This window comes from Phocoena sinus, chromosome 4, assembly GCF_008692025.1.
Source record: "Phocoena sinus isolate mPhoSin1 chromosome 4, mPhoSin1.pri, whole genome shotgun sequence".
Classification (NCBI taxonomy): Eukaryota; Metazoa; Chordata; class Mammalia; order Artiodactyla; family Phocoenidae; genus Phocoena; species Phocoena sinus.
The window spans coordinates 19,025,326-19,044,429 of record NC_045766.1 but is presented as its reverse complement, the minus strand read 5'-3'; the positions used below and the strand labels follow the sequence as shown (position 1 = coordinate 19,044,429).

At 41.4% G+C, this 19,104-nt stretch overlaps 1 protein-coding gene across 1 annotated transcript; it reads left to right on the top strand.

Moving 5' to 3' along the window:
- The first annotated feature begins 13,834 nt into the window (after positions 1-13,834).
- Positions 13,835-18,047, top strand: A4GNT (alpha-1,4-N-acetylglucosaminyltransferase). Its single transcript, XM_032629315.1, has 2 exons — positions 13,835-14,245; positions 17,433-18,047. Exons 1-2 carry the CDS (start codon positions 13,835-13,837, stop codon positions 18,045-18,047), a joined length of 1,026 nt encoding a protein of 341 aa, XP_032485206.1.
- Positions 18,048-19,104: the final 1,057 nt, after the last annotated feature.

The following is a 19,104-nucleotide window of genomic DNA, read 5'->3' as shown; positions in this document are numbered from 1 at the left end:
GTAGATGATGTTGGAGAAACTAGTTCACTACAGGGAGAAAAAGAAAAAAATCAATCTTTATATCTTACCATGTACAAATGTACACTCCAGATGAACGAATAAACAAGGTGAACTATGAAATTATAAAGAAAAAAAGAAAAAATGTGGGAGAATATCTTTGTGACTTAGGAGTATGGAAAGTCTTCTTCAATAGGATCTCCAGGGACTTCCCTGGTAGTGCAGTGGTAAAGAATCTGCCTGACAATGCAGGGGACACAGGTTCGATCCCTGGTTGGGGAACTAGGATCCCACATGCCATGGGGCAACTAGGCCTGCGTGCCACAACTACTGAGCTCGTGTGCCTCAATGAGAGAGTCCATGTGCCGCAAACTACAGAGCCCATGCACTCTGGAACCCCCGTGCCACAACTACAGAGCCCGTGTGCCTTGGAGCCTGCATGCCACAACTAGAGAGAAGACTGTGTGCGACAATGAAGAGCCCGTGTGCCGCAATGAAAGATCCCACGTGCCTCAACAAAGATCCCGTGTGCCGCAAATAAGACCCAACGCAGCCAAAAATAAATAAATAAATAAATAAATCTTTAAAAAAAATAGGATCCCCAAAATGTAAATCATTCAACAAAATAACTGTTGTACTCATTGCATCAAAATGAAAATATCTGTTAAATAGAGGACATCAAAGACAAATTAATCCAGATGATATGTTGGGAAATGATAATTGCAATGTTTAAGACCAACACAAGACTAATATCTAGATTCTACAAGGGATTTGTAGATTTATAAGAAGAAGGCAGAGAACCCAACAGACAAATGAACCAAGCATATGAAAAAGCAATTTACAGAAGAGGAAAACAAACAGCTAACTTATATGTGAAGAGATGCTCAAACTCATTAGTTATCAGAGAAGTGCAAGTTAAAGCAACAGTGAGATATCTCACAGGAACGTTGGTGTACTGATGACAATCTAGCAATTGGTTACCAGCCCAGAACTGGCATGATGGGCACCTGAATAGAATGGATATGGTAGCAAAGATGGAGGCCACGTATTGTCCAATATTATAGACTCCCACTTCCCAAGATTGATCCAACTTGTCAGCAATAGAGATCAACACTGAGTACTTGGTATGGCACTATTTCTTGAGGAGACCAACTGGCAACTTGGTGCCCAGTCGGTTGACTACATCAAGTCCCTGATGATGAAAGCTTCATTGTCACAGGAATGAATATTCCAAGTATGAGTTTGCCTTTCCTGCCTGCAAAGCCTCAGTTACAACACTATTTGGGGTTATGGAATGCTTGATCTACAGGCATGGAATCTCACATAGCATAGCATTTGGCCAGGGACTCGCTTTACAGTTAGGGAGGTGCAGGGGTGAGCCCATGGGATCTACTGGTTGTATCACATTTTGCACCATCCAGAGGCAGCTTTCGGAAAGACATTCTTAAAGGTGCAGCTGAAGTGCTAGCTTGGGGAAAATATTCTGAAAGAATTAGGTGCTATCCTTCAGGACACAGTATATTCATATCAATTCAGAGACCTGTGTATGGTGCTCTGTTCCCAATAGAAAGAGTAGATGGGTCTGGGAATCAAGGGTTATAAATAGGAGTGGCCCCACTGACCTATTGGAGGATTTTGTGCTTCTGTCCCTGTAACTCTGCACTCTTCAGTATTATAGGTTCTGATCTCAAATAAAGCAGATTCTTGCCAGGTGATACTGCAAGGGTCTTACAAATTGCTGCAGGGCACATTGGACTTCTTGTGCCAGGGACCAGCAAGTAAAGGGGACAATTTCACTGGTAAAGGTAATTGATCCTGATCAGCAGAAGGAGGTCAGGCTGCTTTTACATAACGGTAGCAGGGAGGAATATGAACTGAACCCAGGAGATCCAATCTGGGGCCTCCTGGTATTCCTTGGCCCCATGATAACTGAACAGACATGTGCAGCAATGCTGACCTAAGGAGGAGTATGACTATCAAGGGTTCAGGCACTTCAGGGAGGTAAGTTGCACAACCAGCTAAGCTACCAACACCTGATGAGGTAACCTCTGAGGGTGAAAGGAATTCAGAATGAATTTTGGAGGACGGAGAGGATGAGTTGCAGCCCTGAGATCAAATTCAACTACAGTGACAGGGGCTGTAGTTCATTCCTCTAACCTCCTTCTTGTTAGTTTCCCCTCAGTAAGAGAGGTCCATGGGAACCATGGAAGCACTGCTCCCCAAAGCTATCTGGAAAAGTAGATCTGTGCAGCTCAAGGGGTGAACTGTGGCAGCCATGAGACTGTGCCTCATGGCTCTCCAACCAGAGGGAGCATAAGTGACCAATGGCTCCAGCTACTGCACTATGAAATCCATCACTGAGCTGTGCCAAGACCACTCCTCCCACAGGCTTCTCCCAGCAGTCACTGTATGTAGCAAGAATACTGAAGTAGACTCGGTCCTGGGAGACACAAGACTCCTCTAGTGGCTGACTTTGGTTTGAGGACTCTCTGATGACTTTGCTGAGCCTTCCTTAGACAAGAACAGCCTTGGGCAAGGCAGTCTAGGACACTTCCACCCAAGCTTCTCTCAGACTTGCCCTGTCATTTGACAGCTGTCCCAGCCTTATACAGCTCCCTTCTTATGTTTTCTCACACTGGCATTTCTCCTAACAAAATCCTTCCACAATTAATCTCATCTTGGGGTCTGCTTCTTGAAGGACCTGAATCAACTTGGGATCCACCCCTGCCCCCAGTAGGGTGGTGATGGTCACTGAGCAGAGGGGAATCACTGCCTCACACTTGGCTCTGGCCCTACTCCCTCCATCTCCTGCCCCACCTCCTACCAAGGTGATAGCTGCCAGCTCACATTGAGGAAAAATGTGACTCCTGTTCACATCAAATCTAGCTGTCCCACCAAAGGCACTGGGCACATGCAGACTGCATAAGGATGCTCCCACATAAGGATACCCCTTCAAGACTGCAACAGGTAACTGTTTCACCTAAATTCATAGAGACAGAGTAAGTTAAGCAAAATGAAAAGACAGAGGAACTGCTCTCAATTGAAAGAGCAAGAGAAAAACCCTGAAAAAATAATGAGACAGAAATAAACAATTTATCAGATAAATAATTCAAAGCATTAGTAATAAGAAAGCTAACTGATTTATGGAAAAGAATAGATGGAAACAGTGAGAATCAAGGAACTGGAAAATATAAAAAAGAATGAGCCAGAACTGAAGAACACAATAACTGAAGTGAAAAACACACTAGAAGGAATGAATACCAGACTAAGTGATAAAGAAAAACACACAAGTGATTTGGAAGATACAATAATGGAAATAACCCAATCAGAACAGCCAAAAAAAAAAAAAAAAAAAAAGCAAACAAAAACTGAGAACAGTCCAAGAGATTTCTAGGATAACATCAAGTGTACCAACATTTGCATTATAGGGGTCCCAGAAGGAAAAGCGAGAGAGAGAAGGGGGTCAAAAATGTATTTGAGGAAATTATGGCTGAAACCTTCTCAAACTTCAAGAAGGAAACAGGCATCCAGGTATCATAGGAAGCACAGAGTGTCCCAAACAAGATGAATCCAAACAGACCCACACCAACAAAATCATAATTAAAATGACAAAAGTTAAAGAGATAATTCTAAAGGCAGCAAGAGAAAAACAGAGCCATATTCACAGGGATCCCCAGAAGGCTATCAGCTGATTTCTCTGTAGAAACTTTGCAGGCAGAAGGAAGTGGCATCGTATATTTAAAGTGCTGAAAGGGAAAAACATGCAACCTAGGATACCCTACTCAGCAAGTTTATCATGAGAATGGAAAAAGAGACAACTTCTCAGACAAACCGAAACTAAAAGAGTTGATCAATACTAAACCTACCCTAAAATAAATGTTAAAGGGTCTTCTGTAAGTGGAAAAGAAGTAAGAAGCAATAAGAAAGGGAAAATCCCACTAGGAAAGGCAAATACATAGTTAGGACTGAGGCTCAACCACTTAAATGAGCCAGGATGAAGATTAAAAGACAAAAAATTATAAAAGCAACTATAACTACAATAAGCAGTTAAGGGATAAGTGAGAAGATGTAAAATATGACATCAAAAACACAAAATGTGGGGGAGGGGAGTAAAAAGGTAGGTCTTTTAGAATGTGGTTGAACTTAAATGACTATCAGTTTAAAACAAATAGATATAGTTATAGGTAAACATACACGAACCCCATGATAACCACAAATCAAAAATGTACAATAGATACACAAAAGCTAAAAGGAGAGAAACACAAGCATACTGCTAAAGAAAATCATCAAACCACGAGGGAAGAAAGAAAGAAAGAAAGAAACAAAAAAGATATGAATAGAGTAGAACTACAAAAACAACCAGAAATCAAGCAATAAAATGGCAATAAGTACATACTTATTAATAATTACTTTAAATGTCAATGGACTCAATGCTCCAATCAAAAGATATAGAGTGGCTAATTGGATAAAAAAGCAAAACTCTTCTACATGCTGCCTTCTAAAGACTCACTTCAGAGCTAAAGACACACATAGACTGAAAGTGAAGAGATGGAAAAAGCTATTTCATGCAAACAGAAGTGACAAGAAGGCCGGGGTAGGAATACTCATATCAGACAAAATAGAATTTAAAACAGAGGCTATAACAAAAGACAAAGGAGGGCATTATATAATGATAAAGGGTCAATATAAGAAGCAGATATTACACTCATTAACATATGTGCATCTAATATAGGAGCACCTAAATATATAAAATAAATACTAGCAGACATAAAGGTGGAAATTGACAATAATACAATAATAGTAGGGAACTCTACCACCCCACTTATATCAATGGACAGATCATCCAGAAATAAAATCAATAAAGCAACAGTGGTCTTAAATGACACAACAGACCAGTTGGACTTAATAGAAAAGATCAATGAAACCAAGAGCTGGTTTTTTGAAAAGATAAACAAAATTGATAAACCTTTGGCCAAACTTATCAAGAAGAAAAGAGAGAGGACCAAAATAAGTAAAATAAGAGATGAAAGAACAAAAATAACAATTGATTCCACAGAGATACAAAAAATCATAAGAGAATACTTTGAACAGTTATATGGCGACACATTGAACAACCTAGAAGAAATGGACAAATTTCTAGAAAAATACAACCTGCCAAGAAGAAACAGACACTTTGAACAGACTGACCACTAGTAGTGAAATTGAATTTGTAATCAAAAGAACTCCCAGCTAACTAAAGTCCAGGACTGGATGGCTTCACAGGTAAATTCTACCAAACATATAAAGAAGACCTAATACCTATCCTTCTCAAACTATTCCAAAAATTAGAAGAGGATGGAACACTCCCAAATTCATTCTACAACACCACCATAACCTTGATACCAAAACCAAAGATATTACAAAAAAGGAAAATTACACGGCAATATTGCTGATGAATATAGATGCCAAAATTGCCAAAAAATATGAGCAAAGCAAATCCAACAATAAATAAAAAGGATCATACATCATGATCAAGTGGGATTTACTCAGGGGATGCAAGGATGGTTCAATATTTCCAAATCAATCAATGTGATAACCATATTAGCAAAAGGAAGGATAAAAATCACATTATCATCTCAACAGATGCAGAAAAAGCATTTGACAAAATTCAACATCCATCCATGATGAGAACTCTCACCTAAGTTGAAAAAGAGGGAACATATTGTAACATAATAAAGGCCAAATCCACAGCTAATATCATACTCCATGCTGAAAAACTGAAAGCCTTTCCTTTAAAATCTGGAACAAACAAGGATTCCCACTCTTGCCACTTTTCTATTTAATGTAGTACTGGAAGTCCTAGCCACAGCAATCAGACAAGAAAAAAAAAAAAGCATCCAAATTGGAAGAGAAGTAAAACTGTCACTGTTTGCAGATGACATGATACTATATATAGGAAACCCAAAAGTCTCCATGACACTTTTCATAGAACTAGAACAAATAATCCTAAAATTTATATGAAACCACAAAAGACCATGAATTGAAAAAGCAATCTTGAGAAAAAAGAACAAAGCTCGTGGTATCATGGGCCCTGATTTCAGACTATATGATAAAGCTACAGTAATCAAAACAGCATTGTACTGGCACAAAAACAGATTAAATGGATTAGAATAGAGAGTTCAGAAATAAACCCACACACCTATGGTCAATTAATCTACAACAATGGAGGCAAGACTATGCAGTGGAGAAAACACAGTCTCCTCAATAAGTTGTGTTGGGAAAACTGGACAGCTACACATGAAAGAATGAGATTAGAACATTTCCTCATACCATATACAAAAATAAACTCAAAATGGACTAAAGACCTAAATGTAAGACATGAAACCATAACACTTCTAGAAGAGAGCATAGGCAGAACACTCTTTGACACAAATTGTAGCAATATTTTTTGGGATCTGTCTCCTAAGGCAAAAAAATAAATAAAAGCAAAAATAAATAAACAGAACCTAATTAAACTTGGAAGCTTTTGCACAGCAAAGGAAACCACTGAGAAAACAAAAAGACAGCCTACTAAATGGGATAAAATATTTGCAAATGTTATGATCAATAAGGAGTTAACATCCAAAGTCTATGAACAGCTCATAGAACTCAATATCAAAAAACAAATACCCCGATTAAAAAATGGCCAGAAGACCTGAATAAATATTTTTCCAAAGAAGATATACAGATTGCTAACAGGCACATGAAAATATGTTAAATATTGCCAGTAGAGAAATGCACATCAAAACCACAATGAAACATTACCTCACACCTGTCAGAATGGCTAACATGAAAAAGTCTACAAATAACAAATGTTGGTGAGGATGTGGAAAAAAGGGAACCGCTGCACACTGTTGGTGGGAATGTAAACTGGTGTAGCCACTGTGGAAAACAATATGGAGGTTCCTCAAAAAAATAAAAATAGAACTACCATGCGACCCAGAAATTTCACTCCTGGATATATATATCTGAAAAAAACTAAAATACTAACTCGAAAAGATACATGCATCCCAATGCTCATAGCAGCATTATTTACAAGAGCTAACATATGGGAGTAACCTATGTCCATCAGCAGATTAACGAATAAAGAAGATGTGAGATACACACACACACACACACACACACACATACACTGAAATATTACTCATCCATAAAAAGAATGAAATTTCACAGCATTTGCACCAATGTGGATGGACCTACAGAATATTATGCCTAGTGAAATAAGTCAGAGAAAGACAAATACTGTATGATATTGTTTATATGTGGAATCTGAAAAATAAAACAAATGAATGTATATAACAAAACAGAAACAGACTCACAGATATAGAGAACAAAGAAGTGGTTACCAGTGAGGGTGAGAGAAGGGAGGAGGGGCAAGATAGGGGTAGGGGATTAAGAGGTACAAATTACTATGTATAACATTGATAAGGAACAAGGATATATTGTACAGCAGAGGGAAATATAGCTATTATTTTATAATAACTTTAAATGGAATATAATCTATAAAATGTTGAATCGCTATGCTGTACACCTGAAACTAATGTAATATTGTAAATCAATTATACTTCAATTAAGAAGAGGATTAAAGAAAAAAGAATGACTTCGTGATTTCTGACTTGGGTAGTGGGTGCATGGTGATTGTCAGGCACTGAGATAAGGGAGACCAAGGATCTCCATTTAAATAGAAAAGGTATAACAAGAGGACAGATTGTGGGGTGTGCAGAAGGACAAGAGGAGGAGAAGGCTGAGAGGTCTCAGGTAAGGAGGACGCTTCCACCTATTATGGGTTTCTGTTGCAGATGAATTTGCCCTTTCCCCACTGGAGGCCTGGTCTCAGTTCTCCAAACCTTAAAAAACAGCTCCAACTGCAAAAACAGATTCTCAGGAAAGCATATGGATGGAGATCAGAGAGAAGAAGCTTACTGTGAGGTTTCTGTCTCAGTCAGCTTGGGCTGCTATACAAAATACTTCAGACTGGTGGCTTCATCAACAGACCCTTACTCCTCCCAGTTCTGGAGGCTGGGAAGTCCAAGATAAAGGTACAGATTGGGTTCCTGGTGAGGACCCTCTTCCTGGATCGTAGACAACTACCTTCTTGCTGGGTCTTCCCTTGCACTTTCCTTGTGCTCATGGGGAGAGGGATCTATTTTCCTCTTCTTATAAGGATCCCACCCTCATGATCTCATCTAAGGCTGATGGCTTCTGAAAGGCCCTACCCCCAAATACCATCACATTGGGGGTTAGGGCTTTAACTAGGAATTTTGGTGATGGTACGGGTTGGGGGGTAGGGCCACAAACATTCAGTCCATAACAGTTTCTTTCAGCCAGAATGGGAAGTGCTCAATCTCGTGGCCACTCAGTCTTTATAAAGGTACCCGCGTCATGTGGACACTTGGTGTAGGTGGCTCCAAGATGTTCCCAATTCCTTACAGGAAGAAGAAATTAAGCACTGACTTATAAAAGTTAATAGCAAAGCCCCTTTGAACAGCCCTCCATGATCAGACTGGTTGCACTGACTTCTGTGGGCTTCTTGCAGACCCTGTTCTTCAAGCTGGTAGAGTGGTGTCTGAGGCACAACTGATTCACTGAGAACAATTATTTCCCCTTATCTCCCTGCCCTTCTCCCCAACCCCTTTGTTATCTGCAAGTAAATTTTAAAAGGGAGGGGAATTACATGTGTGAATCGAGTAATACCCAGAATAAACCCAGAAGCGTATTCTTGGTGGCTATATAAGGTTTTGTAAGCAGAAGCATGTTTGATTAGTGTGGCTGTGTGGAGAACAAAAACCATTATCTCCAGAAACACAAGGCTAGAAGCATTTTTTCTTGGAAATGCAGAATAGTTTAAAATATTGCCACAGGACAAGGAGATTTTACTCTCGCATGAACTCACTGAGTTTTAGTAAAAAAAAAAAATTGTTTTCCAGATTTGATGTTGATAATGTCACTCCTCAGTGTGTCCCAAGGGTTAGGCTATGGATTCTTTCTCGGTCTGCAGTGAACTGCCTCTGTCCAGCGGTCTCCTCTCTTGTCATGGAAACCCAACACTCCAGTCTCTGTTTCTGCGTCAGAAGAGTGGTGAAAGGAATTGGCAACGTTGATAAGCTATTACTCTCTGTGTATTTGTTTTGCCCTGTGAACAGCTGAATGCTTTAACAAGCATATCAGTCCCACTTATTTAACAAATGTTAAAAACCGGAACTGTGGTTCCAACAGCTCCAAAGAAAACAGGACAAGGGCTGTAAACTTGAACATTTCCTTCTTGCAGTAAATTGGAGTTCAAATAAGCTACAGAATTGAGTGGTAGGCATTTCACGTGTAATTGTAGGCAACAAAAATTTATTGTTAAAAATTCTTTTAATGTTTCCTTCTTGACACAGTGTGTCCTTTATAGCAGAGGGAGTCTAGATCCAAACACTGAATTATTTCCAACTGAGGTTATCAGAGGTTATCTGCAGAGCCAACGAGTGCCGAGATCTCTGCTGGTTCCTTGATTTTCTTCCCGGTACTGCCTTTTCTCTGTACTTGCTTCAAACACCCAAAGAACAGCATTGTAAAATACAATAGAAAGAACAATGGATTCAGAATTTTTTCCCATCCTGTTCATTTATTTGGGGCTACACCAATCCATGTTTCCTAAGGTCTCATCACTCAGCAATAATTACCAAGCCTCCATAATCCATTGGATTGACCAAGTCTGGCTTAGGTTGCAATGTAGGAAGTAAGAGCTCTCTCACAGGAGACCTAAACTCTAGGAAAGTAGATAATAGCTGGATGCACGTGTGACTGTCACCAGTGTATTCAGACCCATCCATTGCTTAAAGGTAAATAGCTCTGGGTACATCTCTACTCAGATATCTGTACTGAGGTTCCTAGGGGTTGCTTGGCTGGTTGAAGAAGGCCTGAGATTGTATGGTGAAGATATCTGTGGGAATTTTAAACATAATTAAAAGGAGTGTCAAAGAGCAGGGACCTTCCTCAGGGGATATGTAGGAGAAGCTGTGGATAAATGGCGTCCAGGGTAAAGGTACTGATGAAAGCTATGGCTTCAGGGTCCAGGGTCTCCTGAAACGTATCCTTGAGCCTCTAGGGATCTGTGGAGTCCAGGTTAGGAGCCGCTGCTGTGCCATCTGCCTGCACAGACAGAAAGCTAGTGTGGTACAGGTCAGAGAAGGCAGAAGAGGGAGCAGATGGAAGGGAAGGCGGTTCTGCTCTGAACACGAGAGGGAAGGCTGAAAGGATCCAGGGTCCCTGGGACGTTCCTGGTAGAGTGCCTCAGATGACAGGAGGCCTCCTTGGAAAGAGTCAGCAAGGACATCAGGCTGTGACCCAGAAAGATCCCAGGCACCAGAGGCTGACTGCCGACTTCTGCACACATCTCAACAATTCTCACACGGGGCTGAGGATTTCCTTCTCAGCTATTCACTGGGAAACAGACTTCATTCATCTGAAAGCAACAATGACTTAATGTTTGTCATCAGGGAGTCCAGGCCATCTACAGTAATAGTATTCTATTTTTATCCTTGGTGGAAAGTGGGAGTTGCTTCTTTGGCTTATAGAGCCCTTTCACCCTCACAATGTGCCTGAGGTCAGCAGGAGCTGAGGCTCTGGGCAGTTTCAGGACTTGCTCTAGTACTCTTGGCTACAGTGGGTAGAGGCATGACTCCAAGCTCATTGCTCTTTTCATCATACCCTCTACTTGGTTCTTGGTCAGACAGGTCCTACTTTTTGTGTTTAGTATTTCACTGCATCGCTAACGCTCACTTTCATCCCTGTGACAAAGATCACCAACTACTTCCCTGCTCTCTGCCTCGACCACTTGTTCGATGGTGTTGGCTATCTTGCAAGCAGCTAGAAGGCACCAGGATCTGTGACCCACCTGAAATGTGGGCACTAGGAACGTATCACTCCCACAAATGGAGTCCTCTGGTTACCCCAGAGTGCGGCCCAGGAGCTCTGCTTCCCCTGCCCCTCCATAAGGAAAGAACAACCAATCTTGGCAAAGATGCCAAGGTACCCTGACCCTAGAAATGACAAGGTCCAGAGAAGAAATTCAGCTCCAAAAGGAATAGGAGTGTGTGGAGACCCAAAGAGCTGTTCCTGGAGAACCTCAGGCACATAGAAAATGAGAAGCCACTGACAAGTGGGACAGCTTTACTTCCCTTGATGTAGGAGCTGCTATATCAGGATCCAAAGTCTGCTTTGAAGGGAACCTCCCTGTTCACACCAGAGCATTCTGTGGATACCTGTTCATGGCTGAGAGAAGGCTCTGGATGAAGACAGAGCAGAGGGTGGCTCGCAAGAGGATTACTAAGCGTGCCTGTCAGGGGTGATAGGGACCAGACCACAGGAGAGTCACACTATCTCGGGAAATGTGGGGATTACCCCATCAGTGGAGTGTGGTGACGCCGACCTCATGAGACGGGGAGGAAGCTCACATCCCACAGGGGGGACTTCTCGGCAAAGGGAAGCCACCATAACTGAAATCGGGGAATCAATTCTCGTTCCAGATCACCAGGCCCTTGGACTGCTGGGGTTTCTACATTACCTACTTATTTGTGGAGATGGATTTTCTTTTCGTTCAACAAAATCTTTTGTTTGCAAAGTTTGGACCAAGTTATAGGGTTGTCTGGTGAAGGAACTTCCCCAAGTCTCTGCCCATGATTTTGACTGCTTAGGTGCACACTTTGTGCACACTTTGTTGGCGCCAGGATTGTGCTACTATACAGTTTTCTTCAGGTGAAATTGTTGCCTTGTAACCCTCCTGATAGGCCCACAAACCAGCAGGATTAGTGTGTAGGTCACCTGAAAAATCATGTGAACCCCTTACAATATGCAAGTCTCTGTGTTTAGGGCAACTTAGCAAAGGGAGGAGCTTCCTGGGAACTTCCTGTGTTTGGCATAATCTTCTGCCAATCATTTACTTCCTTCAGCACTGTTGAATTGAAGGTTAGGTGGTGATTAATCAGAAAGTGTAGCAGGAAAAATCTTGTCATCGTTGCTAAGACAGCAGCTATTGGCTAACTACATGTTTCTGGCTAGAAGGTAAGCTCTGATTTACTGGATTTGTATTTTCTGAAAGAGTTACATGTCAAGCAAAAAATAGACTACTGATGAATGGAGATCTCTGCTGTTCTGGAGTTGGCTGGAGTTAGAGCTTATGTTGAAGGAGAGGGTGGTACTGCAGGTAACTGCTCAGAGCCTGAGCTTTGGGGACAGGCAGACCCTAGTTAAAGTCATGGCTCCGCTAACCGTGTGATCTTGGCAAGTTATTTAACCTTCAGTTTGCTTCTTCTTAGTTCTATTAGTTTTTTGGTAAGTTATCTTGGATTTTCTAGGTAGGCAATCCTATTTTCTACAACTAGTGATATTTTTGTCTCTTCCTAATATTCATAGTAGAAACTCTTTTCTCTTGTTTCACTGCATCGGTTAGACTTAGCAGAATGACGGTGAAAGTAACAGTGATAATGGACATCCATGTCATATTCCTGGTCTTAATGGGGATATTTCAAATGCTTCACATTAAGGATGATCATTGCTATATGTTCTGGTAGACATTGTCAGCTTAAGAAAGTTTCCTTGTGCTTTTTAAAAAGCATGAATGGATGTCAAATTTTAGCATGCTGTTGTTAGCATCTACTGAGCCAAAATGATCATACAGCTTTTCTTCTTTAATCTGTGGAAATAATGCATTTCATTAATAGTTTTCCTATTAATTCATTATTTTCCTATTACAAATCATCCTTACATTCCTCAAATAAAACCTAATCAATGCACCTTTCTTTTTAACATTGCTGGATTTGATTTGATCATATTTTATTTAGAATTTAAAAAATCAAAACTTATAATTATTAGAGAAATGCAAATCAAAACCACAATGACATATCACCTTTCATCTGTCAGATTGGCTAGCATCAAAAAGTCTACAAATAACAAATGTTGGCGAGGAGGTAGAGAATAGGGAACCCTCATACACTGTTGGTGGGAATGTAAATTGGTGCAGCCACTATGGAAAACAGTATGGAGGTTCCTGAAAAAACTAAAAATATAACAGAAGTACCATATGATCCAGCAACTCCACTCCTTGGTATATAACCAAAGAAAACAAAAACACTAATTTGAAAAGATACATGCACCCCAATGTACATAGCAGCACTATTTACAACAGGCAAGATACGGAAGCAAGCCAAGTGTCCATCAAAAGATGAATGGATAAAGAAGATGCGGTATATACATATGTATATACAATGGAATTATTACTCAGCCATAAAAATAATGAAATTCTGCCATTTGCAGCAACGTGGATGGACCTAGAGGATATTACACTTACTAAAATAAGTCAGACAGAGAAAGATAAATACTGTATGATATCACTTACATGCAGAATGTAAAAAATAATACAAATGAACACACATGCAACACCAAAACAGACTCAAAGGTAGAGAAAACAAACTAGTGGTGACCAAAGGGGAGAGGGAAGGGGCCAGGGGGCAAACAGGGGTAGGGGATTAAGAAATATGAACTATACTAGGTATAAAATTGACAAGCAACAAGGATATATTGTTTAGCCAGGGAATTATAGCCATTATTTTGTAAGAATTTTTAATGAAATATAATCTGTAAAAATACTGAATCACTATGCTATACACCTGAAAGTAATCTCATATTATAAATCAACTATATTTCAATTAAAAAATCTAAGCTTGAAAGTGATATTCAGGTATCATCTTCTTGCGTGCTATCTTTATCAGGCTTTGTGACTATAATTTTTAATTAATAGTGTTGATTTTAGGGAGCAGGACAGGAGAGAGGGGTGGACATGCTTATGAAGCTTCAGCTCTCCCTGTCGGTCATCCTGCTGCTTGCCTGTGGCTTCCTCTACAAGTTCACCCTGAAGTCCAGCTGCCTCTTCCCCCACCTGCCTCCCTACAAGTCCCAGCAGGGGCTGGAAGCCCTCCTGGGCCATGGGCGCAGCATCGTGTTCCTAGAGACCTCAGAGAGAACGGAGCTATCCCCGCTGGTCTCCTGTGCTGTGGAGTCTGCGGCCAAGGTCTACGCTGAGCAGCCTGTGCTGTTACTTATGAAAGGGCTCAACAATTCCATGCAGCTGCCCCCAAACTCCACTTCCCCAGCCCTTTCCCTCCTCTCGGCAATAGACAATGTTTTCCTCTTCCCTTTGGATATGAAAAGCCTGTTTGGAGACACACCGTTGTTTTCGTGGTACACTCAAGTAAGTGTTCAGAGAATCTCAGAATGTCGGTGTTGGGAAGGACCATAGAAAATGGGTCCAATCTAGCCATTTTATAGATGGGTAGACTGAGGGTAAGGCTAGATTGTCAGAGATAGGCTAGAACCCAGATCTTTTGACTCTTGCCTGGTCTTCATTCTACGGTGTTGAGTCCTGATTCAAGGAAACAGGAGAGACTTGATTTAGGCTTATCTTTACCCTGCTGCCTTTTGCTTTCACCTTATTTCTTAGGATTTCTTGAGACTATTCTTAACTGAATGAGTTTCTACATCTTTTCTAGGTGTATAGACCATTCATTTTTCACTGACAGTTTTAAACCCATCTATGTTAAACTTTTTTGCACCTAAGGGGGGAAATAAGGCAATATTTAACTGGAAAATGATGTAAATAGAAAATTCATGAAAGATCAGATGGGTGCTGCTGTATGAGATTGGGTTACATTGAGATACGATCAAGAAACTCCTGGAGCTCTTAGGAATTTTGTATGAAACTCCCTCTACCTTTCCCTTTAAAGGACACTTGTGGTAGCATTTAGGGCCCATGATAATCCAGGATAATCTCAGCTCAAGATCCTTAATTTTTTTTTTTTTTTTTTGGCCACACCGTGTGGCATGTGGGATCTTACTTACCTGACCAGGGATCGAACCCACGCCCCCTGTGGTGGAAGCACGGGCCTCCAGGGAAGTCCCAAGATCCTTAATTTAATCACATTGGCAAAGATCCTTTTCCTATAGGAGGTAATATTTACAGGTTTCAGGAATTAGGACCACTGAGTGGCTGTTATTCAGCCTACTACAGTATTTGTGTAAAAAAAGAGAAAACTCTTGTCCCACCCTCTCTCATTCACCTGGGGACTGGGTGGGCTGTCCTGGGTGGGGGACACATTTGCACCTTGGGGGAGTCGGGCTGTGGTATCTTCTGCTCCAGTTAGGCTACAATAGGATAGCTGGCGGCCAGCTGTTAGGATGGCCTAGCGTGCCATCACTTGCTGGTGACCACTGGATTTGCTGCACTGATTTGGGCAACTGTAGTAGCCCTTGAAGATGCCCAGGGATGAGTACTGAGGGGGTGGAGGGAATGAGCAAACAGAATCCTAATCCCCTTTCTGGTGCTCACCTCTGGGGGAGCCTTGTGTTTTACATTGATGTTAGTCCAATGCCCACATCAAGGTAGACTTCCTTCCGTCTGTGCGGCTTTTGATATCTGGGTCTATTCACTAATAATCGCCAATTTACCAAAGAATCAACTTTACTTATTTTTACTGAAAGTAAGTGGGTCTCTCTGGAGTCAGACTGCCTGGGTTAAAATCTAACCTCTGCCTCTCTTACCTTGCACAAATGACTGAACTTCTTGGTCTTTCCTTTTAATTTTTCACTTGAAAAATAGGACTAATAATAGTACCTATTTCTGAGGATTTGTGTAGATTATAAGAGATCAGAACAGTTATTGATAAATTTTTTTTTGAATTTTTGAATTATATTTATTTTTTTATACAGCAGGTTCTTATTAGTTATCCATTTTATACATATTAGTGTATACATGTCAATCCCAATCTCCCAATTCATCCCACCACCACAGTTATTGATAAATTATAGCTATTATTATTCATGAGGTTTTCAGCAATTGTATACAATATAACGACGTTAATAGCTCAGGTGAAGATTTCTGCAAAGTCTTAGCGGACTTGCTTTCGTTTGGCTTTATAGTAGAATTAAAAAAAATGTTTCTTTTGTCAAAAGCCAAGGGTCATTGTTTAATCTTTTAATCAACATATTTAAATTCAGAAAAATCTACTGTGTTTTCTGTATTCAAAATTTTAGCATTCCATTTGGGGACACTGGCATTTATAATGGTTTATTTTTATTCGTTTCAAAGTCAATTTCTGTTTTGTTCACATTTCAGCGTTTTCAGTTATCCTTGACTCCTCTGTCTCCGGCTCCATATCCAATCCAGCAGCACATCCTGACCGGCTTTATCTTTACCGTGTGCCCAGAATGTGACCACTTCTCTCATCTCCTTTATCGTCACCCTGGTCTAAACCACCATCATCTCCTGCTTGGATTATTTCAACAGCTTCCTAACTTGCCTCTTTGCTTCTGCCCTTGCCCCCTGCCCCCTGCCCATCTATTTTCCACACTGCATCCAGTGTGACCCCTTTTAGACTAATTCAGATCACACCACTCCTTTCTTTCAAACCTTCCAAATCATTTCAGTCTTTATCCCAGCCTACGGGATCCTCCCTCACTTCCGCCCCTGGCCCCGCTCTGATCTGGTTTCCTACCCTTCTCCCTTCACTACTCTGCACTGCTGTTTTCCAGTTCCTGTACATAGTGAGCGTGCTCCTGCCCCAGGGCCCTTGCACTTGCTGTTTCCTCTACCTAGAGCCCTCTTCTCGGAGATAGCAGCATGGTTCATCCACCCACTTCATCCAATGTTCTGCTCGAACACAAGATAAGATAGTGCTGTATCCTGCCCCCTTCATAGCCCCCTCGCCTGACTTTTTTTCCTTCATATTCCTTATGAACACCCAACATATGATATATTTATTTGTTTGTTGTCTATCTCCTGCCAGTAAAGATTTTTATCTGTTTGTTCACTGCTGTATCCTTAGCAGCTTAGAGCTTGGCGAATAGCAAGTAGGCCTTCAATGAATATTATTAAAGGAATTAATTAGTGGATGAAGGCATGGATGCATTTTAAGATTCTTTTATCAATTTCTCAAAGAGCATAGCTATTAATCTATCTTATATTTTCATATTTATTTTTTTTCTTTATCAGTTCTCAGCACTTTTAGGACTTACCAAAAAATTCTTCCTTCACAGTTTCATATTTGTGGTTAATTTCCATCCTGCTGAAAGTGACTCATAGGGTTCATTGTGAAATCCCTTCTGGGTTTCATCTTTCTACTGCTTTTTTCAAAAAACAATTTCATGAAATCTTTAAAAGCTGCTAAAACCTTCCCATGGATACTGGTTGCTGTACACTTTTCACTTAAAGGCAACTTTTTTGGGTGGAGGTAATTTTGGTACATTTGTAATATTGGGCTTTTGGCAAATAGAGTTTTGGGAAGTTGGCTTGCTTCCTGCTCAGCTACCCTGTGCCTGGCCTCCTGCTGTGACACTCCTCCCTCTTCCCCTGCCTGGGGGCTGATTTGCACCTGTTCCTGCAGATCAACAGCAGCGCAGAGAGATACTGGCTCCACGTCAGTTCAGATGCATCCCGCCTGGCCTTCATCTGGAAGTACGGCGGTGTCTACATGGATACTGATGTCATCTCCATCAGACCCATCCCCGAGGACAACTTTCTGGCTGCGCAGACATCTCAGTTCTCCAGTAATGGGGTGTTTGGATTCCTCCCCCACCACCCTTTCCTGTGGCAGTGCATGGAAAGCTTTGTGGAAAATTACAATTCAGATATTTGGGGCCACCAGGGTCCCGAATTGATGACAAGGATTTTGAGAGTATGGTGCAAACTCAGAGACTTCCAGGAGGTGAGCGACCTCAAGTGTTTAAATTTCTCCTTCTTACACCCCCAAAGATTTTATCCCATCCCCTATGAAGCGTGGAGGCGCTACTATGAAGCCTGGGACACAGAGCCGAGCTTCAACGACTCCTACGCACTGCATCTGTGGAACTACATGAACCAGGAAGGGAGGGCTGTGGTCAGAGGAAGCAACACACTGGTGGAAAATCTCTACCGTAAGCACTGTCCCAAGTCTTATAGGGACCTGCTTCAAGGTCCAGAGAGCTCGGTGACTGGGGACCGGGGCCCAGGTAACAAATAGAGCCAATGTTGGGTCGTTGGTGCTACATCGTGGAACTGGCCACTTCCTGGAGTGCCAGGCTTTCACCTGATCTCCACTTCCCCTAGGTGTGCGGATGCTCACCCACATATCAGTTACAGTTACAATTTTCCACATCATTCCACCAAAAAACTATTAGAACTAGTAAAGGAATTCAGTAAAGTGACAGTCGATACGCAAAAAACAGCTGCATTTCTAACCACTAATAATGCACCATCAAAAAGAAAAAGAAAACAATCCGAATGACATCTGCACCAAAAAGAACAAAACACCTAGGAATAAGTTTAACCAAGGATGTGAAAGGCCTGCACATTGAAAACTTTAGGACGTTGATGAAGAAATTGAAGAAGATACAAGGAAATAGAAAGATATCACATGCTCATGGGTTGGCAGGATGAATATTGTTAAAATGTCCATTCTACCCAGAGCCATGTACACACTGAAAGCAATCCCTACCAAAATTCCAATGGCATATTTCTCAGAAATAGAGCAAAGGATCCTAATATTTGTGTGGAACAACAAAGGACCAGGAACAGACAAAGCGATTCTCAGAAAGGAGAACAGCCTGGTGGCATCTCGCTCCCTGACCTCAAACAATATTACAAAGCTACAGTAACCAAAACAGTTGTGTGGTCCTGGCACAAAAACAGACACACGGACCAGATGAACAGAACAGAGAGCCCAGAAATAAATCTACACGGGTGTGATCAGTTTATTTACGACAAAAGGGCCAAGAACATACAACAGGGAAAGGGCAGTCCCCTCAATAAACAGCACCAGGAAAGCTGGACACCACACACCAAAGAACCACACTGGACACAGTCTACACTGCACACAACAGGGACTAAAACCCCACATTTTCTACATCAAGACCTTTCTCTCCTGGGTCCTCTGAAGAGGGATCCCCCCAGCCCCGAGCAGTCAGTCGCACACAGGAAGTTTCTCCCCACTTTTCCTCACTTCTCTTCACTTTTTTCCTCACCGTTCTCTCCCAGTGGGACCTCCCTGGGACGGTCCTGAGAAAACTGTGCTCCTGTCC